This window comes from Leucoraja erinacea, chromosome 2, assembly GCF_028641065.1.
Source record: "Leucoraja erinacea ecotype New England chromosome 2, Leri_hhj_1, whole genome shotgun sequence".
NCBI lineage: Eukaryota > Metazoa > Chordata > Chondrichthyes > Rajiformes > Rajidae > Leucoraja > Leucoraja erinaceus.
In genome coordinates, this window is record NC_073378.1 from 51,323,603 (window position 1) to 51,349,118 (window position 25,516).

At 48.3% G+C, this 25,516-nt stretch overlaps 1 protein-coding gene across 3 annotated transcripts in view; it reads left to right on the forward strand.

The window, feature by feature from the left end:
• LOC129710034 (glycoprotein-N-acetylgalactosamine 3-beta-galactosyltransferase 1-like) overlaps positions 1-25,516 on the forward strand; it is a 57,083-nt gene that overhangs the window by 11,392 nt on the left and 20,175 nt on the right. Inside the window, exons 1-3 of one of the 3 annotated variants that reach the window (XM_055656734.1) lie at positions 9,504-9,722; positions 17,998-18,140; positions 19,979-20,182. In XM_055656734.1, coding sequence (XP_055512709.1) covers positions 19,996-20,182 — 187 coding nt within the window. In that variant the 5' untranslated portion in view covers positions 9,504-9,722; positions 17,998-18,140; positions 19,979-19,995. Of the gene's footprint in view, positions 1-9,503; positions 9,723-17,997; positions 18,141-19,978; positions 20,183-25,516 lie in introns of those variants that run through there. The other 2 variants (XM_055656728.1, XM_055656721.1) reach the window with 2 other exon arrangements.

Sequence of the window (25,516 nt, forward strand, 5' to 3'; positions counted from 1 at the left end):
ATAACCATATTACAATTACAGCACGGAAACAGGCCATCTCGGCCCTACAAGTCCGTGCCGAACAACTTTTTCCCCTTAGTTTGTTAATCTTGCTCAAAACTTTTTATTTTGTTAAATACTTCATTTAGATATCCCCACCATTACAGACAGATCTCATCCACTCTCAGGCTATTGGGAAGACCAGATCCATTTTATTGTTGAAAAGCAATTCCATAGACACAAAAAAACATTAAGGAACATTCCAACAGTAGAGCAAATGTAATCTTCATATTGCTATTATTTTTTACCAAATACCACAGTTGTGAACAGTGTGATTAGATGAATTACAGAGTTCACGTTTAATACAAAAATCAACCCAAACACAGCACATGAGCAATTTAAAAAAATTTTTTTTTAAACATTAAAAAAGAAAATTAATAGAATTATAATTTATTAATATATTAATCATTAACAAAAAATAACAGAATTATGAATTAGCAGAATTCTGAATTATGAATCTAACCCTATATCACACACACAAACTGTTCCCTCGCAACGCTGATTACTGCGAGAGGGTTAACCGGTCGGGTTTACTGTAATGGCCGAAGAAAAGGCCGACGTTCCGCTTCATTGCGTACTACACGTCAGCCCATTGGATTTAGTAGTAGTGGACTATCTTGCATCGCTATAGGATCTTTGGTATTTATGCCCTGGTGAGATCAGAGTTTACAGTCCTGATGGCCTGTGTGGGAAGAAACTCTGTCTCATCCTCTCTGTTTTCACAGCCTGAGAGTAGGCATGTTACAAAACTTACCTTCAGCTGCGCTGCAGTTCTGCCACTAGCTGTGTGCGCGACTTTTGCGCCATTGAGGAGGGGAGGGGGGTGGGATTAAAATGCCGTTTTCTCCTGCCTGTCCGAGATATATTTTCTTGGGCTACTACCTAATGCTGAATAATCGTTCCGACTGCCGTTCTCGGAATTTTAAAAAAAGCAAACCGCTGGACAATTTCAGCACTGGAGTAAAATAAAAAACTACTTCTAACGCCGTCAACGCAGGCAACGGAACGGATCTCACGTACGGGACAAAATACAAGGTAAGTCGTTTATCTATATTACTAAATCTCTGTTCTTGACCGCTTTTGGCCATCTGTGCTGCGATTTACGATAGAACGCCACCACCTACGGTTGTCATTTTTGGCCACCTCGCTCAGAGCCCCCCTCCGCCGCATATGTGCCGAGGATTTTTTCCCATCGATGAAATATGGCAGAGATATTAATGTTTGTACAAAATTCCCCATTCTCTCTGCTGCCCCTGCTGGAGGGAGGGGGAGGGACTATAAAACCAGCAAGTGCTGTGCCTCAATCAGTCTCTGCAAGTGGTTTGGCTCAATCAGAGCTGTGAATCACACTGAACAAATGTCTCCACAGCTGTGAGAAGCCCGCTCTCTTTTTTTTTTTAATCTTTTTCAAAGACTTTATTCAACACATCAAATAATACAACAGATCAAATCATACACAAAACAAACTTACATTATATCAAGTGTCATTATAGTACAACATTACAATCATTATTCACAATACTCTCAACCCCACGCGGTGACCAGCACCCACGGAATACCTCCAAAGTCCCCGTGAACACCGCATGTTCCTTCTCCAGGGACACACGTGCACGGACGTAGGCCCGAAAGAGGGGCAAGCAGCCGACTCTTGCCTGACCATCCATCGCCTGCTGCCTGGACCCGCGTATGGCCATCTTGGCCAGGCCCAGGATTAGACCGACAGGTAGGTCACACCCTCCCACTTGGCTCTCCCCACACCCTGCCTTGTGTCCAAACACAAGAATCGTGGGACTAAAATGCAACCAGAACTTTAGGAACAACCCCTTCAGATATTGATACAGGGGCAGTAGCCTCTCACACTCCATATAAATGTGGAACACGGTCTCTTCCTCGCCACAGAAAATACAGGCAGCGGACGAGTCCGTGAACCGACTCAAAAGTTTGTTACACGCCACCGCTCTGTGCAGCACTCTCCACCCCAGGTCCCCCATGTAAAGGGGGACAACTCCCTTGTAGAGGGACCCCCACTGGAGACCTTCCCCGCCTTCAGGTGGTAACACCGTCCGCCATGGTGTGTCGGGACGGGGGACGAAGGCAAGGAGGTGCAGAATGTGCAGGAACATTCTATACAGTGAGCGTCTCTTCGCGTCACGAAACGGCATGCTAATCATCTCCGAAAGGCGGCTCAAGTTGTGTGGAGCCGGTGCCTGAGATATATCCCGGAACCGAGGCCCGATGAGCAGATCTGACGGAGCGGGTAAGAGCTCATTCCAAACCACTCTAGGCGCACGCCTCTCCTCGACACCCACCATGATTTGTTGAGGACCGGCCACTCCCACAGCCGCAACATCCCCCTCCCCTCGTGGAGCAACACGCTGGCTGAAAACAACCAGATTCCTCACTCTTAACACATCCTGGTAGAAAACAGGCAAGCCCCTTAGGGCGGGTCGACTGATGCCCGCCACCGGGAGCCGCGAGACCCCTCTTAGACAACGACCCCGTCGGAAAAAATACGTGGCCAAAATGTGCCATCTGGGGGGGGGGGGGGGGTCTCTATATACATATACCTCCTCAGAGTCCTGAGGCGGAGAGCCGCCACCTGGGTATGCACGCACCAAGGACTGGCCGCCCTCCTCTAACGGGAGACTCAGGACCGCTGCGGAAACCCAGTGCTTCCTATTTCCCCAAAAGAAGTCCACCAGCTTCTTCTGTAAAGCATTTACAAAAGTGGGAGGCGGGACAAGAGTAGCCAGCCGGTACCATAACATGGAGGTCACCAGCTGGTTTATGACCAACACCCTCCCCTGAAAAGAAAGAACTCCAAGCAGGCCTGACCAGCGCCCCAGCCTGGCAACCACTTTCGTCTCCAACTCCTGCCAATTTGCCGGCCAAGCATCCTCAGTGGGACTCAGGTACAACCCCAGATAGAGGAAGTGCGTGGTGCTCCACGCAAACATTGCCATCTCCTCTGGCAGGGAGTCCACCTGCCACTGACCCACTAAAAATCCAGAGCACTTGCTCCAATTAATCCTGGCAGAAGATGCATCCGAGAAAATCTTCTGTCAATCACGCATCCTCCGCAGGTCACCAGGATCGGTGAACATAAGGAGTACATCATCGGCATAGGCCGAAAGAACCAACTCCACCCCTGGGCCCGGTAGGGCCAGGCCTGTCAACCTCCTCCGAAGAAGACACAGGAATGGCTCCACACAGACCGAGTACAACTGCCCTGACATGGGGCACCCCTGACGGACCCCCCTCCCAAAATGAAAGGGAACCAACAACGCACCATTAACCTTCACAAGGCACTCCGCTGCAGCATACAAGAGGCGGACCCGGGCCACAAAATGCGGTCCAAATCCAAACGCTTGCAACCTTCCGAACAGGTATTCATGCTCTACCCTATCAAAAGCCTTCTCCTGATCAAGAGACAGAAACGCAGCTGACTGACCAGTTCCCTGTGCTAGATGAATCAGGTCCCTAACCAGGTGGACGTTATCCTGAATGGCCCGACCAGGGACTGTGTAAGACTGGTCATGGTGAATCAGCTGAGACAGCACAGAGCCCAGGCGATTTGCCATCGCCCGTGCAAAAACTTTATACTCTGTGCATAGGAGAGAGACCAGGCGCCAGTTTTCCACAGGCGGAGTTCCCCCTTCTTGGGCAGCAAAACAACAACTGCTCGATGCCACGAGAGGGGCATCTCCCCTGTCGCCAGGCTCTCCCCCAGAACCAACATGTAATCACCCCCCAGGATACCCCAGAAGGCTCTTACAAACTCTACCGTCAGCCCATCCAGCCCGGGGGACTTACCCCTCCTGAGCTGATGCAGTGCACGAGTCAACTCCTCCAAAGATAAAGGGCCATCAAGAAGATCGGCCACCTCCCTATCTATAACCGGTAGACTCTCCCACAGGTCCTGCTGAGCTTCCCCGCTGACTCCACCTGCGGAGAACAGGGAACCATAAAAGGACCTGACCAAGGCACTAATCCTCTCTGGATCCGTGCAGAGGAGCCATCATCTGCGAGCAGCTCCACGAGCTGCTTGCGGGCTCCCCGCCCTTTCTCCAGAGAGAAAAAGAAAGGCGAAGCTCGATCCAGATCGTGCAGCATCTGGACCCGCGCCCTCACGTAAGCGCCTCGGGACCGCTCAAGTTGCAGGTTCCTCAAGGCTTCCTTCTTCTCATGAAACACACCCCATTCGCAAGAGTCACCTCCAACCTGACCCAGGCGAGACTCTGCGTCCATCAGCTCCCTCTCAAGCTTCTCAACCGCTGAGTCCTGCCGCCCGGTCGACCCCCACGTGTATTCCTTACAAAAAATACGGATGTGAGCTTTCCCCACATCCCACCACTGCCTTAGGGAAGAGAAGCATCTCTGCCTCTCTCTCCACCGCACCCAAAACCGACTGAATGACTCCCGGAAACACCGATCCTCCAGCAGCCGGTTATTAAAGTGCCAGTACGCAGACCCGGCCCGAACGCGCGCTGGATTAAAATCCACACGCACCAGACAGTGGTCCGAGCATGGCACCAGCTGCATTGAGGCCACTGAGACACGGGAAACAAACGCTCGGGAGATATATATTCGATGAATGCGGGAACCACCGCCCTCAGACCTCCACGAAAAAGCAGTGGAGTCTGGGTTGAGGTCCCGCCACGCATCAACCAGCTCAAAATAATCAATCAACCCTCTCAGCTTCTTCGCTACAGCAGGGGCACACTGAGTACCAGAACGATCTCGCACCTCAAGTGTGCAGTTAAAGTCCCCCCCAAGGAAGACACACTCTCCCCGATCAATAGTGCTCAACAGAGCATTCACCTCCTGAAGTAGGCCGGCCTGCATCGTGCCAGAGCTGGGGGCATACACGTTAATGAAATGCAACGGCATGCCATCCAGGCTCACGGCCAGATGGAGCAAACGTCCTGGCACAACTTCTTGCACTTTTATAATATTGGGCAGGAAATTCTGAGCCAACAGAATGGCCACCCCACTCGAATTTGAGCTAAGATGACTCATATAGACCTCACCTTCCCACTCCAACCTCCAGGTGGGTTCATCACTTACAACAGTATGCGTCTCCTGCAGAAAACACACTGCAAATTTCCCCTCCCTAAGGACCGATAAAAGCTGGAATCTGCGAAAACTCGCTCTACTCCCGTTTAAGTTTAGTGTGACTAGCGTGAAAGTACTGACACATTAAATTGAAATCCTCACACTTCTCCTCCTGGGCTCTGTAGCCCTCTCTCTTTTTAGGAACTCCAAAAAGTCCCTAAACTGGCACTGCTCAGAGCCAGGAAGATCACTATCCTTGGTCGCAAGGATAGCCTCGAGAGTTTTAACTAAGGACGACAGATCAGACCACCGTCTCTTAGCAGCCTCGATCTTTGTCCTGCTGGTGCGGCTTGTTTTTAAAAACTCCCGCACCTCACAGATAACAATTGCATGAGACTCGTCCTTGGTTCCTGGGCTATCGTCCAAGTTACTCGCACCTGACACAACACGCTCAGCATCACCAAGGTCATTTTCAGAAGTCGAAAAACCAGAGCTCTCTGGAATTTCGCCAACCCCTCCACACAAACTGGCCCCATCACTCTCCCCCTCCTCCGGCATGACACCACCCCCAGGATCAATGCCGGGGAAGGGTCCCGAAGCCCCTATCCGCATCACGCAGCCCACTGACTGGCTGGGCTCCTGCGCTCTGTCCTCACCCTCTATACCTGGGCCTGGGGAAGAGAAAACAAGAGGCACCCCCAGGGTCTGTGGTAAACTGGCACCCCCAGAATCTGAAAGAAGGTCGCTGCCTGAAATAACTCCGACCTCCACAGCACCGAAAGCACCCCCTCCACTGGCAACACCCAGAGGCTCTCCACTAGTTTTTTTCCCCTCCCCTGCCAAATCATCCGGCAATACAATACACACCTCAGAACCTCCATTGGCTCTAAAATTGAGCACTGATTGGAACACCAATCCCCCCGACCCCACACCCCTCTCGGGCTGACTCTGCTCATCCCCGTCTTACCCCACCCTCCTGCGTGCTAACACCCTCAGTAGGCCTCTGAAACGAGGGGACCTCCTCCGACCCAGAAGACACACCCCCAGGGGAGCCAAGATCAACACACGATGAGATACCCCCCTCGGAGGGCCCCTGAGACACAGCTCCAGAGGGGTCTACCCCATCACCTGACCCTGTGGTACCCTCGAGAGATCCCTGAGGTGGAGGCTCAACCTCCAACCCAGACGACCTCATTTCCTGACCTCCAACCACATCGGTGGTGGAAGGTCTGGAAAAATGCACCCCCCTAACTTTGGACTCACGTCCCTGCTCTTCCTCACCAGGCCCAAACCTTCTTTTTGGCCCACTAGCATGCGGCAGTGTGGTAACCTCCATAAGGAGAGGGTCTTCCTCCTCCACACTACCCCCAGCCTCCTTACCACCCGCACGTTTTACCTTCCCTACCCCCTTCAGAGCCACCTCAGCTCCTTGCTGGGCCACGGCAGTTTCACTCTGGACCCCCCTTGGGTGATCTCCGCACTCGGCAGTTGCACACCCACCTGCTTTTGACTCGCTTGGGTGATCTTTTTCTGCTTATTCTTCTTCTTCTGCTGCTCCCATTTCTCTCCCCTCTTCCCCTGTGCCTCACCTTCAGCCACTCCCACAGGTTCAGGATGTAGGGGGTGGGGGCCCTCGCTGCCCCGGGTCCCCAAGGCAGAAACTGCAGACCCAGAAGGGCTATCCCCGCTGCCCCGGCTCACCGAGGCCTTTGTAATTACTCCCCTTGACATCTGGGGCAAGTTTGAACTGAGATACCAAAACTGTCCCAGTCCAAGTCAACATGAGGCTCATATTCCGATGGCCTCGCTTCCGCTGCTGATGTCACTGCTGCATAGCTCCTCGCCTTCGGCCGAGCCGCCGCCCTCGCCATCCGGACAGAGGCACAAACCAGCTCCCGGCACCCCAGCAGCTCAGCAAATTAATTCCCAGGGACAGTCACAGTCCAAAGCAATTCTCAAAAAGCCAAAGTCCTCTAGCTGAAGAAAGAAAATTCCCAAACTCGTCCACATCAGAAACAGCTCGCCCTGCCTTGCCGAACGCAAAAGCACCTTCTTCACATTAAGCCAGGCAGCCACACTGTGCAAAATGACAAAATGACTCTCTCTCTCTCTCTCTCTCTCTCTCATCCTCTCTCTCTCTCTCTCTCTCTCTCTCTCTCTCTCTCTCTCTTCCGCCCAATCCCTCCTAGATCCATTGAATCAGAAAGATATTTTTGTGCTGCTGGCCTCTTTGACACAAAACTGTGCACATCATTGAGTGGAGACGTTTGAAACCTTATGTTTTTGAGATCTTACCTAATGGCTGTCGAAAGTAGTTTACATTTGTGAAATAAAAGTCAATTTGCCAAGAAAGAACGAGTTTTAATTTGCAAATCACAAAAAACATTTTTTTTTTAAATTAATCATTTTAATCAGGGGTAAACTTAATTAATAATAATTAATTAAGTAAAATGAATAATTAATTACTTTTTCAAAATTAACCAATGAATTAGTTAATCAGAAAGTAACGCTACAAAGGTTGGGCTGGATAGGGCTTTATTCCTTGGAAAGCATGTTGAGGTATGTTCTTATAAAGATGTTATAAAATCATGAGTGGTATAGATAGGGTGAATGCACAGGATCTTTTACCCAGACTAATCTTCTTGAATTTTTTGAAGAGGTTACTAGGGAAATTGACGAGGGTAAAGCAGTGGATGTTGTCTATATGGACTTTAGTAAGGCCTTTGACACAGTTCCTCATGGAAGGTTGGTTAAGAAGGTTCAACTGTTGGGTATAAATGCAGGAGTGGCAAGATGGATTCAACAGTGGCTGAATGGGAGACGCCAGAGGGTGGATGGCTGTTTGTCGGGTTGGAGGCAGGTGACTAGTGGGGTGCCTCAAGGATCGGTGTTGGGTCCTTTGTTGTTTGTCATGTACATCAATGATCTGGATGAAGGTGTGGTAAATTGGATTAGTAAGTATGCAGATGATACCAAGGTAGGGGGTGTTGTGGATAATGAAGAGGATTTCCAAAGTCTACAGAGTGATTTAGGCCATTTGGAAGAATGGGCTGAAAGATGGCAGATGGAGTTTAATGCTGATAAATGTGAGGTGCTACACCTTGGCAGGACAAATCAAAATAGGACATACATGGTAAATGGTAGGGAATTGAAGAATGCAGTTGAACAGAGGGATCTGGGAATAACCGTGCATAGTTCCTTGAAGGTGGAATCTCATATAGAGAGGGTGGTAAAGAAAGCTTTTGGTATGCTAGCCTTTATAAATCAGAGCATTGAGTATAGAAGCTGAAATGTAATGTTAAAATTGTACAAGGCATTGGTGAGACCAAACCTGGAGTATGGTGTACAATTTTGGTCGCCCAATTATAGGAAGGATTTCAACAAAACAGAGAGAGTACAGAGGAGATTTACTAAAATGTTGCTTGGGTTTCAACAACTAAGTTACAGAGAAAGGTGGAATAAGTTAGGTCTTTATTCTCTGGAGCGCAGAAGGTTAAGGGGGGACTTGATAGAGGTCTTTAAAATGATGAGAGGGATAGACAGAGTTGATGTGGACACGCTTTTCCCTTTGAGAATAGGGAAGATTCAAACAAGAGGACATGACTTCAGAATTAAGGGACAGAAGTTTAGGGGTAACATGAGGGGGAACATCTTTACTCAGAGAGTGGTAGCGGTGTGGAATGAGCTTCCAGTGGAAGTGGTGGAGGCAGGTTCGTTGGTATCATTTAAAAATAAATTGGATAGGCATATGGATGAGAAGGGAATGGAAGGTTATGGTATGAGTGCAGGCAGGTGGGCCAAAGGGAAAATAATTGTTCGGCACGGACTTGTAGGGCCGAGATGGCCTGTTTACGTGCTGTAATTGTTATATGATATGGTTATATGGTTAGATATATATATATATATATATATATACATATATATAATATAAATACACACACACACATACTCAAAAACAAACAGAACATTGCAATAATAATAATAATAATAATAATAATAATAATAATCTATTAATAATAATAATAATAATAATTTATTATAGTTATGACAATAGACTATTATGAGGTGGTCGTGTTTAACAGCCTGATGGATGTCGGGAAGATCCTGTTCCTGAACCTGAAGGTCATGGTTTCCAGGTAGACAAAAATGCTGGAGAAACTCAGCGGGTGAGGCAGCATCTATGGAGCGAAGGAAATAGGCAACGTCGAAACCCTTCTTCAGACTTATGGTTTTCAGGCTCCTCTATCTTCTCGTTATATTGCGTTGCTATTGCTATCGCAGCATCTATGGCAGGATTGGAGAAACGATGTTTTGAGTAGGGATCCTGCTCGACTGGTCTGAAAGATTAATGGTGAAAACGAATAAAGAGGTGAGGGGAAGAGGTGGGGCAAAAACAAGCAGGTACTTCCACCTCTCGCCTGCTAGTTTTTGCTCCACCCTTCCCCCTCACCTCTCTTTACCAGCTTTCCTCATTCTATTCTACCAGTCTGAAGAAAGAACACGACCTTTGTCTCTCCATTCCTTCCACAGATACTGCCCGACCCACTGAGTTTCTCCAGCATTCTGCGTTTTGCTCCAGATCCCCGCATCTACGGTTCCTCGTTTCCTCTCCTTTACTTGTTGCACAGGTGAGTGGATGTTTAAAAAAGCTAACCTCCCGGTGGAGGCTGCGGAGTAGCGGGCGGGCTGGCTGGCTCCCATTACACAGACCAGCTCCAGTAGACACAGATGGTGTAAGCACTTTGACCGGTCGAGGTAGGCGAACAGGGGAGTCGAGCTTGTCATGAGAGGCCGGGTAATCGTTTATTCCAATGTCTGAGGATTGACTCGCGTAGACAGGGCTGCTGAAGGAATCACTTGCCTGAGAGCAGACAGTGTCGTGGGAGCAATAGCGGCGTGGACCTAGACACATTTCATTAAAGGGAAATGAGGACGGTTGGAAGTTTTATGCGGTTAAGGGGGGCTGGCTGGACAAACGAGAACTAGACAGGAAAAGGGGTTTAGACGGCGCGACTGTCTTTCCCTGGCAGTCATATCTAATTTTACAACCAGATAATCAGTCAATTGTTATAAATCCAGGAAAATGTATTCGATGGAAATAAAGTGAACTGCGGCGATAGTGCGGGATCAGATCCTAGTGGAAGTCGCAATCTAGTGCACACGGTTTTTGATATATATCGCCTCTCTCTCTATTCCTCCCCCACCCGTCGCACTAGCTTCTCGTTTTCACCTAACAAACAGCTAACAATGGCCTGTTTCTTTTATCACCGTTACATGTTTGCATACCTTTCAATCATTGTTATTCATCGTCTATATCTCTCGTTTCCCTTTTCGCTAAACAGTCTGAAAAAGGGTCTCAACCCGAAACGTCACCCATTCCTTCTCCCCAGAGTTGCTGCCTGTCCCGCTGAATTCCTCCAGCATGTTGTGTCTATCTTTTGTATTTATTCATTTTGTTTACATTCCTTCTTACGTACCAATAGAAGAAGGGTCCCCACCCGAAACGTTATCTGTCCACGATCTCTAAAGACCCGCTGAGTCAGGGCCGGCCTTAGGAGATGCGGGGCCCAATTGGGAACAATTTTGGTGTGCCCCAGATTCCCAGCCAAGGTCTGTAGAATCATAGAAATATAAATAAAGTCTATTGTAGACTTTATATCTCTATGGTAGAATGGAAAGTAATCAAAATGTGCGCTTAAAAAGTGCCTGCGACTTAATGGACCAAACAGATCTAAGCTACATCTATCTATCTATCTATCTATCTATCTATCTATCTATCTATCTATCTATCTATCTATCTATCTATCTATCTATCTATCTATCTATCTATCTATCTATCTATCTATCTATCTATCTATCTATCTATCTATCTATCTATCTATCTATCTATCTATCTTCTACTTTTAAAACTCTCGCCCCATCCGACCGCCTGCCGTACGGATCCCTTCCTGCCTTTCGATTCGTTCCCACCGTGCGATGTCACAATGCCCGATGCTCGCGCACGTCCAATCGCGATGCCCGACGCTCACGGACGTCCAATCGGAATGGATCCATTTGCATGTACGGCTTCCGGATGCGTTTCTTCCTTTGATTCCCCGCAACTCCGAAACCGGACGCAGAATCGCCGACGTCTTTTCCATTTCGGTAGAGATTTCGCTTTTCTTTCTAAGTATCCGCTCCTCATTACATTTCGTCGTGTTTAAGTACACTTTTTTAATCAAATCCTTCCCCCCCACACAATATTTCAAAATAAACTGGATTCTCACCCATAGAAGCAGCCCCAGCCCCCTGGTGAATGTTCCATCGTGTGATGTCACAATGCCCAATGCTCACAGATGGCCAACGGAATGGATTCATTTACATATGCCTTTGCAGGAGCCCAGCCCCTGGTGAACGTTCCACCGTGTGATGTCATAATGCCCAATGCTCAAATACATTGTTGCCATAGAGAACGCTCAGCGATTATTCAAATTCTTCACTAACTGTCATTCTGACTTTGCTTGTGAAGTGAAAAGTCCTGAATTGCATTTGTCTGATGCAGGAAGATTGTTCCCGGTGTTGGGGAAGTCCATGACAAGCGGGACACGGTTTAAGGATAAAGGGGAAATCCTTTAGTACTGAGATGAGGAAAACATTTTTCACACAGATAGTGGTGAGTCTCTGGAACTCTGCCACAGAAGGTAGTTGAGGCCAGTTCATTGGCTATATTTAAGAGGGAGTTAGATGTGGCCCTTGTGGCTAAAGGGATCAGGGGGTATGGAGAGAAGGCAGGTACAGGATACTGAGTTGGATGATCAGCCGTGATCATATTGAATGGCGGTGCAGACTCGAAGGGCCGAATGGCCTACTCCTGCACTTAATTTCTATGTTTCTATGTGTCCCTCTCCTCACCCCTCTCCCTCTGCCACCCATCTCTCTCTCTCCCCCACCCCCCCCTTCCCTCTCTACCCCACCCCCTTCCCCTACCACTCTGTCCCTCTTCCACCAGTCTCTCTACCCCTTCCCTCCCCACTCTCCCACTTCTCTCCTCTTGCCCCACCCCTCTCCCTCCCACCCCCCTCTTTCTACCCTTCACTGTCACACCCCTTCCCCTACCCCCGTCCCTCTTCCACCACTCTCCCCCCCGTTCCCCCTCTTCCACCACTCCCGCGACCCCTCCCTCCCTGCCCACTCTTCCACTTCTCTCCTCCTTCTCTCCTCCCCCTCTCCCTCTCCTCACCCCTCTCCCATCCCCCTCTCTCTCCCCCCCACCCCTTCCCCTCTCTACCCCACCCCCTTCCCTCTCCCCCGCACCCTTCCCCTTTGTCCCTCTTCCACCACTCCCCCCCCCCCCCTCTCTCCACTTCTCTCCCCTTACCCCACCCCACTCCCTCCTCCACCCCTGTCTCCCCCTCCCTTCCCCTCTCTCCCCCCACCCCTTCCCCTACCCCTCTGTCCCTCTTTCCACCACTCCCCCTGTCCCTCTTCCACCATTCCTGCTACCCCTCTCCCCCTCCCTCCCTCCCTCCCTCCCCACTCTTCCACTTCTCTCCCCCCCCCCCCCCCCCCCACACTCTTTCCCCTCTCTCCCCCCCACCCCTCTCCCCCACCCATCCCACTCTCCCCCTCCCTCCACACTCTTCCCCCTCTCCCTCCTCATTCCCTTACCGTGCACAGTCTCTGCCTTTAAGAAGGAACTACATATGCTGGAAAATCGATGGTCGACATAAAAAAAGCTGGATAAACACAGCGGGTGCGGCAGCATCTATGGAGCAAATTGAATGGTCAACGTTTTTGGCCGAAACCCTTCTTCCGGGTTTCGGCCAAAAACGTTGCCCTTTTCCTTCGGTCCATAGATGCCGCTGCACCCGCTGAGTTTATCCAGCTTTTTTGTTGTTGTTCCAGCCTCTCTCTCTCTCTCTGCCCTTCTCTCTTCTCTCGACTCATGCACACCCGCTCCAACCCCTCCCCCCACCTCTCTTCCCCATCCTCTCCTCCCCCTCTTCTTCTCCTCCCCCTCCCCCTCCCACCTCTCCACCCTCCTCCTCCCCTTCCTCACACAATATTTTTTGTGGGGGCGGGTCCACAGTGCGTGTGACTGTTTGTGGAGGCAGCCACGCGCTCTCCATTCAAGAAGACGCTCATCTGTTTGTGGAGGCGCGAGCTTAGTGTGTGACCAAAGATCTTATAGCGGAGCTCACTGCTACAAGATCTTTGTGCTTGACAACACACGCTTCCCCCCCCCCCCCCCCCCCCCCCCCTTTGGTGCAGGAGGCGCGCGCAGCATCTGAACGTTCAGCGATTGTTCGAATTCTTCACTAACTGTCATTCTGACTTTACTTGTGAAGAGAAAAGTCCTGAATTGCATTTGTCTGATGCAGGAAGATTGTTCCCGATGTTGGGGAAGTCCAGGACAAGCAGGACACAGTTTAAGGATAAAGGTGAAATCCTTTAGTACTGAGATGAGGAAAACATTTTTCACACAGATAGTGGTGAGTCTCTGGAACTCTCTGCCACAGAAGGTAGTTGAGGCCAGTTCATTGGCTATATTTAAGAGGGAGTTAGATGTGGCCCGTGTGGCTAAAGGGATCAGGGGGTATGGAGAGAAGGCAGGTACAGGATACTGAGTTGGATGATCAGCCATGATCATATTGAATGGTGGTGCAGGCTCAAAGGTCCGAATGGCCTACTCCTGCACTTAATTTCTATGTTTCCCTCTCCCCACCCCTCTCACTCTCCCACCCATCTCTCTCTCTCCCCCCCCCCTTAACCCCTCCTCGCTACCGCCACCCCCCCTCCCCCCCTACCCCTCTGTCCCTCTTTCACCACTCCCCCTACCCCTCCCTCCCCACTCTTCCACTTCTATCCCCTTACCCCATGCCTCTCCCCACCCCCACCCCACCTCTCTCTCTTCCCCTCTCTCCCCCACCCCATCCCCTACCCCTCTGTCCCTCTTCCACCCACTCCCCCGTCCCTCTTCTACCACTCCCGCCACCCCCTCTACCCCTCCCTCCCTCCCCACTCTTTCACTTCTCTCCCACTCTTTCACTTCTCTCCCACTCTCTCCTCCCCCTCTCCTCACCCCTCTCCCATCCCCTCTCTCTCCCACCCCCTTCCCTGTCTACCCCACCCCCCCCTCCCCTCTCTCCCCCCACCCCCTTCCCCCTATCCCTCTGTCCCTCTTCCATCGCTCCCGCTACCCCCTCTCCACCTCCCTCCCCACTCTTCCACTTCTCTCCCCATTCCCCTCCACTCTCCCTCCTGACTCTTTCCCCTCTTCCCCCCCCCACACCTCTCCCCATCCCTCCCTCCTCCCCCATCCCCCCTCCCCCACATCTCTCTCCCCATCTCTCACCCCCTACCGCGCTCTCCTTCCCTCCCAAATCTATCCCGTCTCCTCCTCCTCCCTCCCCTCTTCACACCTCACGCCCCCCTCACCCCCCCCCCCCCCGCAAACGCTGTTGGGGAAACAGACCCAACGGGTCTGCACTTGGTCTAGTCTATCATATAAAACTCTGTGGCTGCCGTCCGTCCGTCCGGCCGCCTTTCTGCCTTTTGATTCGTTGACGGCTGCTCCTTCCTATCAGCTTCCAAGACACTTCAATACAAAGTTGCAAGACAGGAACACTGAACTTTTCACCTCAATGGGATATCACACCAAGTGCTTCAACAGGAGGGGGAGGGCCAATTGGTATTGCAATTGGAACTGCTGCAGCAGACAGGGTAGGTGCAATTGGAATTTTTTTTCAATCCACTGCTGAGGGAGGCAGGGGACTGCTGGAATCTTACATTTGGGAACGGCTTCAGTTCCATTGGAGTAGACGGGTGCATGGTGGAATATTGGGTTGGGGGATCACACCATTGGGGGAGCAGACCCAACGGGTCTGCACTTGGGCTAGTTATTATATAAAAGTCTGTGGCTGCCGCCTGACGTCCGTCCGTCTGGCTGCCTTTCTGCCTTTTGATTCGTTGACGGCTGCTCCTTCCTATCAGCTTCCAACACACTTCAAAACAAAGTTGCAAGACAGGAACACTCTGAACTTTCCACTGCTGCAGCAGGCAGGGGAGGTGCAATTGGTATTTTTTTTAAATCCACTGCTGAGGGAGGCAGGGGAGTGCTGGAATCTTACATTTGGGAACGTCTTCAGTTCCGCTGGAGGAGATGGGTGCATGGTGGAATATTGGGTTGGGGGATCACACCATTGGGGGAGCAGACCCAACGGGTCTGCACTTGGTTTTAATATAAAACTAGACCAAGTGCAGACCCGTTGGGTCTGTTCCCCCAATGTGCGGTTGTGTGTGGGGGGGGGGGGGGGGGGGGGGGGGGGGGGGAGGCGGCATGCAGCGTCACACACACACTAACTACCCCCCCCCCACTCACGCTAATTACCCCCCTTATATTATATTAATATTATTAATTTGCTCCTTTTACCCCATAACCACCCTAGCTACTGGCGTATAGCCCCCAACTTGCAGTCGCAACTAGAAAGGGAGGGGGGGGGATAGAGAGTGAGGGCAGAGAGAGAAGGGGCAGAGACGGAGAGAGAGACAGAGACACATAAGTGCAATGAGATTTGGGTATGCAGCTTCCATCCGACATCATAACTTAAGTAACTACTAAAATTTAGTTTTAGATACCCCGAGAACATGGTTTGTACAAAGAACATTACAACAGTGAAATAGTCAAAACAGACTAAAGTGCAGATGTGTCTGTGCGACGTGACCATCCGAGGGAGACAGTCCATAGGGGTGGGGGGCACTCAGCAGGGCCGGTTCAGAGCCGCTATAACTCTGGGAAAGAAGCTGTTCCTGAGTCTGGGGGTGCAGGGTGTAGAAGGCCTTGTAACGTCTGCCAGAAGGAAGTAGTTCGAGCAGTCTATTACAAGGGTGTGAGGAGTCATTGTGAATGCTGACGGCCTTCCTAAGGCACCATGTGTGGTAGATGCCCTCCAAGGTCCCCCAATGATCTTCTGCGCTCTGTGGACGAAACGCTGAAGGGCTCTCCTCTCCGCCTCTGCAGCTGAGATACCACACAGAGATGCCATATGTTAGAATGCTCTCTGTCGTGCAGTGGTAGAAGGTTGTTAGCAGCTGTTGGGGCAGACCAGTCCTTTTCAATGTTCTCAGAAAGAACAGTCGTTGCTGTGCCTTTTTGACCGGCGCAGCGGTGTTGGTGGACCATGTGAGGTCCTCTGAGATGTGAGTGCCCAGAAACTTAAAGCTGGACACTCTCTCCACACTGTCCCCGTAGATGGAGATTGAGGCGTATTCCCCCTTCTGTGACCTCCTGAAGTCGATAATCAGCTTCTTAGTCTTGGGGGTGTTTAGGGACAAGTTGTTACATGAGTACCAGTCCGCCAGGTTCTGCACCTCCGCTCTGTAGTTTGTTTCATCACCATTGATGATCAGCCCAATCACCGTTGTGTCGTCTGCAAACTTGACGATGGTGTTGGTGTCGAATGCAGGAACACAGTCGTGTGTGAAGAGGGAGTAGAGCATGGGGCTCAGTACACAGCCGGTGCTCAGGGTGATAGTGTAGGACAGGTGCGGACCTAGTCTCACTGCCTGCGGTCGCTCCATCAGAAAGTTCAGGATCCAATCGCATATCGGCGAGCTGAGGCCTAGCTGGTGGAGTTTGGTGGTGAGCTTGGTGGGGATGACCGTGTTGAATGCAGAGCTATAGTCTATGAAGAGCATCCTCACATACGTGCCCTGTCTATCCAGGTGAGTCTGGACAGTGTGAAGAGCCAGAGAGATGGCATCCTCTGTGGATCTATTTGCCCTGTATGCAAATTGATGAGAGTCCAGTGAGGCAGGGATGCTGGATTTAATGTGGGAGAGGACCAGCCTTTTGAAGCACATCATTGGTATTGGAGTTAGGGCAACCGGGTGGTAGTCATTCAGGTTGGTGACTTTAAACTTTTTCGGCACTGGCACGATGGTAGCTGTCTTCAGGCACTTGGGCCAGTGTGATATCACTGTGGGGGTAGGCAGGGCTGCTCTTGTAGTCAGTGATGTCCCTGACACCCTGCCACATGCTTCTGGTGTCCGCGGTATTGAAGTGGTCTTCCACCCTTTGCTTGTGGATATCTTTGGCCTTTTTTATACCTTTGTTCAGGTTCGACCTGGCAGCACTGTAGGCAGAAGTGTCCCTGGATTTAAAGGCATTGTTGCGTGCCCTTAGCAGATTCTGAACCTCCTTGTTCATCCAGGGTTACCGGTTTGGGAACATCTTTATTTGCTTGTCCACTGTGACAGTCTCCACACAGCAGTTGATGTAGGAGAGCACAGTGGATGTATACCTCCAAGTATACCTCTGTACCACTGGTAGCCTGTTGTAAAACAGGTCCCAGTCGGTGCGATCAAAGCAGTCCTGGAGTTTTAGGGTGGCATCCTCGGGCCATATTTTGACCGTCCTTATTGCAGGTTTGGTCTTGCGGATGAGGGGTTTGTATGCAGGCAGTAGAAACAGTGAGAGGTGATCGGATTGTCCCAGGGATGGGCAGGGGAGAGCTTTGTATGCGTCCTTGATGTTGGTGTACACTTTATCCAGTGTGTTTAAGCCCCTGGTAGGGCACTGCACATGCTGGTGGAATTTGCGGAGTGCAGCTCGTAGGTCGACCTGGTTAAAGTCCCCTGCAACAATGAAGGCACCGTCGGGGTGAGCATCCTGCTGCTTACTGATGGCCGAGTGCAGCTGTGCTAGCGCTAGGTTAGCATTAGCCTGTGGTGGGATGTATATGGCCATGATGATAACCACAGTAAACTCCCGAGGCAGGTAAAACGGCCTACATTTAAGCAGTAGGTATTTCAGGTCTGGGGAACAGTAGCTCTCTACTGCAGTGTGGTTGGTGCACCAGTCATTGTTGATGTAGATGCAGAGCCCGCCACCCTTGCTCTTACCGGAGTCCTTTGTTCTGTCAGCACGATGCAGTGACCGGTTCGTTGGGTCAACAGCCCCATCGGGAACCAGCGCGCCGAGCCAGGTCTCTGTGAAGATCAGCACACAGCAGTCTTTCAGGGATCGCTGGGTGTTGATCCAGAGCCTTACCTCATCCAGCTTGTTGGTGAGTGCCCGGACATTCGCAAGAAAGATGCTTGGTAGCGATGGTCTTTGTGGAGCCCTCCGTAGCCTGTCCTGCACCCCCACTCGCTTTCCACGTTTCTGCTTTCGCTCCCGGTGCTTGCTCCGTCTCCTACCCTCCAGAGTGGTGATCCAGGGGGCTGTTCTGCCAAGCTCCATCGGGATTTTGGTGAGGGTGCTGTAGTACTCACACACCAGTTTCTCGCAGCCACGTCCGATGCTGAGCAGTTCCGCAGTGTAGAGTGGTGTGCAATATGCTCTAAATAGCGACATCTTCACCACATCTGCACACGCACCATATTTATGCAAGAGAATATTCGCCTGTACATACAGCATGTGTCATTGCCTATAAATATCCTCATCATCTGTCATTTGTTCTGTAATAATATGCCCTAGATATTTTACCTTATTACAGACACTAAGATTATTGTCAGACAATTTAAAATCAGGAAATTTTAGACATTTATTCTCTTTGGTTCTACAGATCATAACAGCACTCTTACTAGCATTATATTTAATATCATGTTCCACACCAGACAGAGAACATATAGTAAGGAGCTGCTGGAGACCAGTGCTAGATGGACTAAAGACCACAAGATCATCTGCATACATAATATGGTTCACTAAAATATTACCAATCACGTGCCCAGTATTACAGGCTTTCAATTATTTGGACAGATCATCAATATATAGATTAAAAAGGACTGGGGACAAAATTCCCCCTTGTCTAACACCATTGCTAACCCTAAATGAGGCTGAGACCCTATTTCCCCATTTTATTTGCATAATCTGTTGGGCATACCAGTAGGCCAGAATTCTCACAATGTATTTAGGCACCCCTCTTTGACTCATTTTACCCAACACCTTTCTGTGATTAACACGGTCAAAGGCTTTGGAAGCATCAATAAAGCACATAAGGATTGAAGACTTTTTGCCTCTATATTTGTTTACAATCCCCTTTAGGGCATATATGCATAAGTCAGTGCCATGTTTAGCTTTACAGTCAAACTGGTTATCTGTGGAGTTAACAAACTCATTTATTCTATCTGGCAGAACTCTTTGTAAAAAAATTGACAATATGCTGGATAAAGCTATGGGCCTGTAATTATTTATGCTGCCTACTTTACCAGCTTTGTCCTTAATGACCGGCACTAACAGAACAGACAACATTGAGTCTGGTGACAAGCCATGAATCATAAAGCCAGTAAAATAAATAGCAAGGAGAGGAGCTATCCTCATACTCACATACTTAAGATGTTCAGCAGAAATATGATCCAAGCCACTTGCTTTGTTGTTGAACAGCTTGTTCATGGCATGATACACCTCATGTGACATAATCGCCATCGAGTCATTACTCTCAATATTGTCCACCCTATACATGTAGACTCGACAAGCCATTAGATCCACACAGTGGTTGCACCAAACTCAAGATCGTCCTTGAATGATATTTGAACCTCAAGCTATCATACCTCCGATTAGCCGTGTGTGTGTATACCCTACCCTGCCTGTAGTGATCTAAATTTTTTTGACAATGTTTGTGCTTGTCTTGGGTTTAAGAAGATATGGTCTTATTAAGGATATAAGTGCTTATGTAAATGCAGGTCACCACATTAGAACTTCCACAGAAATATGAGTGTACATACAACACAACATGATGTCTCATTTTACGACCTGGGCACATGGAAATATTCTCTTCGAAGCACCATCTGGTGTAATAATTCTTTGCCTAGTTTTGTGTTAATATTTGTGAGTGTATCTATAATGATGTGTCACAATCTAACTGCAGTCTATTTGGGTGACATGTTTTCTCTTCTTCCCTAGATGATTACAACTTGAAAATGTCAGCAAAATCTGTGGTCATATTTTTCTGCGGGGCTGTATTAGGATATAATATCTTCTATGTCCTGATTAATGTAATGGGTACAAATGTAATGGAGAACACATATCTGCTCGTACGTGATTCTGACCACCACCTACACCAACATCTTCAAGGAATGATGAAATTTAACATCACGCAACATAAAGGTGCCTTTTTTATATGCCAATGTGGTTATAAAGCTCAGTTATTCTATCATGATGCATGATGGTGAATTATAAAGTTGTTGATAGTCTCAGGTAACAATATAAACAGAGTAATTCAATATTCTTTTTACTGAAACACATGGCTTGTTCCCACAGAAACTGTTCAAGCACAATTGAATTTCTCTTGTTAGTACCTGTACTTTTAGAAAATAAAGATACAGTGCGGAAACAGACCGTTCTGTTCACCGAGTCCATGCCGACCAGCGGTCCCCGCACACTAACACTATCCTACATACACTAGGGACAATTTACAATTATACCAAGCCAATTAATTTACAAACCAGTATGTCTTCAGAGTGTGGGAGGAAACCCGAAAACCCAGAGAAAATCCACGCAGGTCACGGGGAGAACGTACAAACTCCATACTGACACCACCTGCAGTCAGGATCAAATCCGGGTCTCTAGCGCTGCAAGGCAGCAACTCTACCACTGCACCACCCTGATGCCTTAACATTTAAGCTTTACTGATTCTGGAATAGAAGCTAAAGTCAAGGGATTTGAAACATTTTTGTTTCAAGCTAAATTTTCTCTTCCAATATAATAGAATATGTGGGCTCCATCTCTTGCATCTGAAGTTTTTGGAGGCCTCTGTCAATACACATTTAAATTGATATTGTGAAGGGTTTGGCATCAATCAGTGTTATAGTTTCTATTATAAGTAAATATTTCTTGTTCAAATAAAGAAGGTGGATAATATTTTATACTATAAATACTGAATCTAAATACTGAAGTTTGAAGAAGGGTCCTGATCTGAAATGGCACCAAACCATATCCTCCAGAGAAGCTTGAAGGTATGAGACGGGAATTGGCTAGGATAGACTGGCAAATTATACTTTGGTTGACAGTGGAGATGCAATGGCAAAGATTTATAGATTGCATGCATGAACTCCAGAAATTGTTCATCCCTGTCTGGCAAAAAAATAAATTTGGGAAAACGGCTCAACCGTGGCTGACGAGGGAAGTCATGGATAGTGTTAAATTCAAGGAAACATTGATAGTGTTAAATTCAAGGAAGCGGCAAACAAGGGGACTGGGAGAAATTTAGAACTCAATAGAGGAGGACAAAGGGGTTAATTAAGAGGGGGAAAAAGAGCACAAAATAAATCTTGCGGGTAATATATCAACTGACTGTAAAAGTTTAATTAGGTATGTAAAAAGGAAAAGATTAGTGAAGATGAATGTAGGTCCCTAATGGGCCTGTCCCGCTTAGGCAACTATTTAGGCGAGTGCAGGAGACTCTTCGCTCGCCACATGGTCGACACAAGTTCGCTGGTGTTTTCTGGTGAGTCTCCTTCATGGTCGCGAGGAGTTCCTGCAGTCTGTGAACTAGTCACGGCCTCAGTATGGTCGCCGCAAATTTTTCAACATGTTGAAAAGTTTTCTGCGACCAAAAATTGGTCACCATGGAGATAATCGATAATCCTGTAGTTGTAGGTGTAGTTGTAGTGGGGTCGCCATGTAGTTATGGGTAGTCGAGGTTGTCATAGGCAGTTTTATTTAATCGCCTTTGCTGCCCGGGCATTTTCATTGGCTCATTGGGGGGAAAAAACGTAAGCAGGAGTTTTCAGAACTAAGGAGAACCGACCGGTAATGTTAAATGCCCACTAAACATCACAGCTGTGCATCTCTGGCTTATTAAAAGTTGTCTGGATTCTTAAATGTCTTCTCCACACCTTCTCCCCGCCTTCTCTCCCCCCCCCCTTCTCCTCCCCTCCTTCTCCCCCTCCCCCTTCTCTCCCCCCCCCCTCTTTTAGAGGACTTACTGTGCTAGCTGTCTTAAATACAGCGCCAACCTTCCTGTTCATCGCGGTGTGTGTCTGTATCACCTTGGCTTTGCACCGTGTGAATTTCAGACAGCGCTCCCCCCGCTTGCCCTGGCCCCCGCCTTTGCTGTGTGTGTGTGTGTGTGTGTGTGTGTGTGTGTGTGTGTGTGTGTGTGTGTGTGTGTGTGTGTGTGTGCGTGTGTGTGTGTGTGTGTGTGTGTGTGTGTGTGTGTGTGTGTGTGTCTCTCTGACAGTCGCCGTTCCACTTCCCGGTTTGTCAGGCAACTGCCGGCAACGTGACAGTCGCTGGCAGCCCGCTGAAAAAGCGCCAAAGTGGGACAGGCCCATTACAGTCAGAGACAGATGAATTTATAATGGGAAACAAAGAAATGGCAGAACAGTTAAACGAGTTATTTGGTTCGGTCTTCACTAAGGAAGACACAAACAATCTCCTGGAAATACTGGGGGACCGAGGATCTAGTGGGAGGGAGTAACTGAAGGGAATCCACATTTGTCAGAATATGGTGTTAGGTAAACTGTTGGGACTGAAGGCAGATAACTCCCCAAGGCCTGATGGGCTGCATCCCAGAGAGTACGCAAGGAGGTGGCTCTAGAAATCGTGGATGCATTGGTGATCATTTTCCAATGTTCATAAGTTCATGTTCATAAGTGATTCGGGATGAATTAGGCTATTCGGTCCATCAGGTCTACTCTGCCATTTAATCATGGCTGGCCTATCTCTCCCTCCTAATACCATTATTATCTGAATGGTGTCAGATTTGGAGAAGGGGAGGTGCAAAGAGACCTGGGTGTACTCATACATCAGTCACAGAAAGAAAGCATGCAGGTACAGCAGTCAGTGAAGAAAGCTAATGACATGTTTTTTTTTTTTTTTTGTTTTTTTTAAATCAAAAAAATTATTCAATTATTAAAAAATAATATTTACATTACAATAAAACAAGCCAGAACCCACCACCATAAATACAATACGGACATATATCCATAATAAACTATTATACAATTATGATACAATCCTTATTGAGGATACATTCAACACCCTGCGGAGCCCAGAGGTCCCGGAACTCCCTCAGGGTGCCCACAAACAGGGCGTATTCCCTTTCTAATCCCACCCGGGCACGGACGTAACCCCGGAAAAGGGGCAGGCAGTTGGCCCGGGTAGAGCCCTCCGCCGCCTGGCGCCGTGACTCGTGGATGGCCAGCTTGGCCAGGCCCAGGAGCAACCCAACCAGGACATCTTCAGCCCTACCCTCTCCCCTACGCACAGGGTGTCCAAAGATGAGGATGGTGGGTGAAAAATGCAGCCAGAAGGCAAGGAGCAGCCCCTTTAGATATTCAAACAGTGGCTGCAGCCTCACACACTCCATGTACACGTGGTACACAGACTCTTCCAGCCCGCAAAAGTGGCAGGCGGCTGGCGATTCTGTGAACCACGAGCTAATGACATGTTGGCCTTCATTGTGAGAGGATTTGAGTTTAGGATCAAGGAGGTCCTACTGCAGTTGTACAGGGCCCTGGTGAGACTGCACCTGGAGTATTGTGTGTAATTTTGGTCTTCTAATTTGAGGAAGGACATTATTGCTATTGAGTGAGGGCAGCGTAGTTTCACCAGGTTAATTCCCGGGATGATGGGACTGACGTATGATGAAAGAATGGGTCGACTGGGCTTGTATTCACTGGAATTTAGAAGGATGAGAGGATATCTTATAGAAACATATAAAATTCTTAGAGGATTGGACAGGGTAGATGCAGGAAAAATGTTCCCGATGTTGGGGGAGGGCAGAACCAGGGGTCACAGTTTAAGCATAGGGGGTAGGCCATTTAGGACTGAGATGAGGAAAAACTTTTTCACCCAGAGAGTTGTGAATCTGTGGAATTCTCTGCCACAGGCAGTGGAGGCCAATTCACAGGATGTTTTCAAGAGAGAGTTAGATTTAACTTTTCGGGCTAAGGGAATCAAGGGATATGGGGAAAAAGCCAGAACAGGGTATTGATTTTGGATGATTAACCATGATCATATTGAATGGTGGTGCTGCCTCGAAGGGCCGAATGGCCTACTCCTGCATCTGTTTTCTATATTTCTGTTTCTAAGCTGCCTGACCCGCTGAGTTACTCCAGCACTTTTTTTAAATTTTGTTGTTATTATTTAGTTCAATTATTTTGTTCCCCTCTGCTGATCCTCAGGGTTTAGATTATGTTAGTAATCAATCTATCCAACTACAGATATTACTGTGTAGGAAGGAAATGCAGATAATGTTTTTTCTGCTAGGATCGACACAAAATTCCCGGGTCTCAACCTGAACATCACCCATTCCTTCTCTCCAGCGATGATGCCTGTCCCGCTGAGTTACTCGCACATTTTGTGTCTTTTTCCATATATTATCAGCAGAACTTCTAGCTAACATGAGTTTCCGTCTTTAATTTCTTGCAATAAATTCCTTCAACTTTTTTTTTTCTCACAAAATTCCCTGTTTCAAGTTCTTTTATTTTTCTTTACTCTCTGTATTTCGGGTTTATTTCCTCCCTTTGGAGTAAAGAGTTATTATTTAGAAATAAATTACTGACAGGAAGTTTTAATTTATTTTGCGATATAAATAAAGAAATTTAAAAAATGTATTCAAAATTTCATTTAAAGTTAAGTGTTGAAAATAATTCGGACATTTTAACAAACTTCCAGAAGATATATTTTTCTAAAAAATTAAGAGTTCAGTCATGTCAAGCTAATTGACTGTATTGGTACCACCTACAGTTACTTTGATATTACAGATATTATCTAATAAAATAGAGTTATAAAGTCAAAGAGTGATAGAGCATGGAAACAGGCCCATCGGCCCAACTTGCTCACACCGGCCAACATGACCCAACTACACTCGTCCTATCTTCCCTGCCTTTGGCATGTATCCCTCCAAACCTGTTTTATCCATGTACCTGTCTAACTGTTTCTTAAATGTTGGGATAGTACCTGCCTCAGCCACCTCCTCTGGCAGTTTGTTCCATACACCCACCACCCTTTGTACCCCTAATTTTCTATAAAATCTTTTTATCTTCAACTTAAACCTATGCCCGCGTCCTTGATTCGCCCACTCTGGGCAAGAGACTCTGTGTATCTACCCGATCTATTCCACTCATGATTTTATACACCTCTATAAGATCACCCCTCATCCTCCGGCGTTCCGAGGAATAGTCCCAGTCTACTCAACCTCTTCCTTTTGCTCACACCCTCTTGTCCTGGCAACATCCTCGTATATCTTCTCCGTACCCTTTCCAGCTTGACAACTTTCCTATAACATCGTGTCCAGAACGGAACACAATACTGTAAATGCAGTCTCACCAACGTCTTATACAACTGTAACATGACCTCCCAACTTCTATACTCAATACTCTAACTGATGAAGGCCATTGTGCCAAAAGCCTTTTTGATTACGCCTCGCATGGCCGGTTCACAGGATTCCTCTAGAGTGCGTGCGTTAATGTTGATTGACGCGCCATAGCTCCG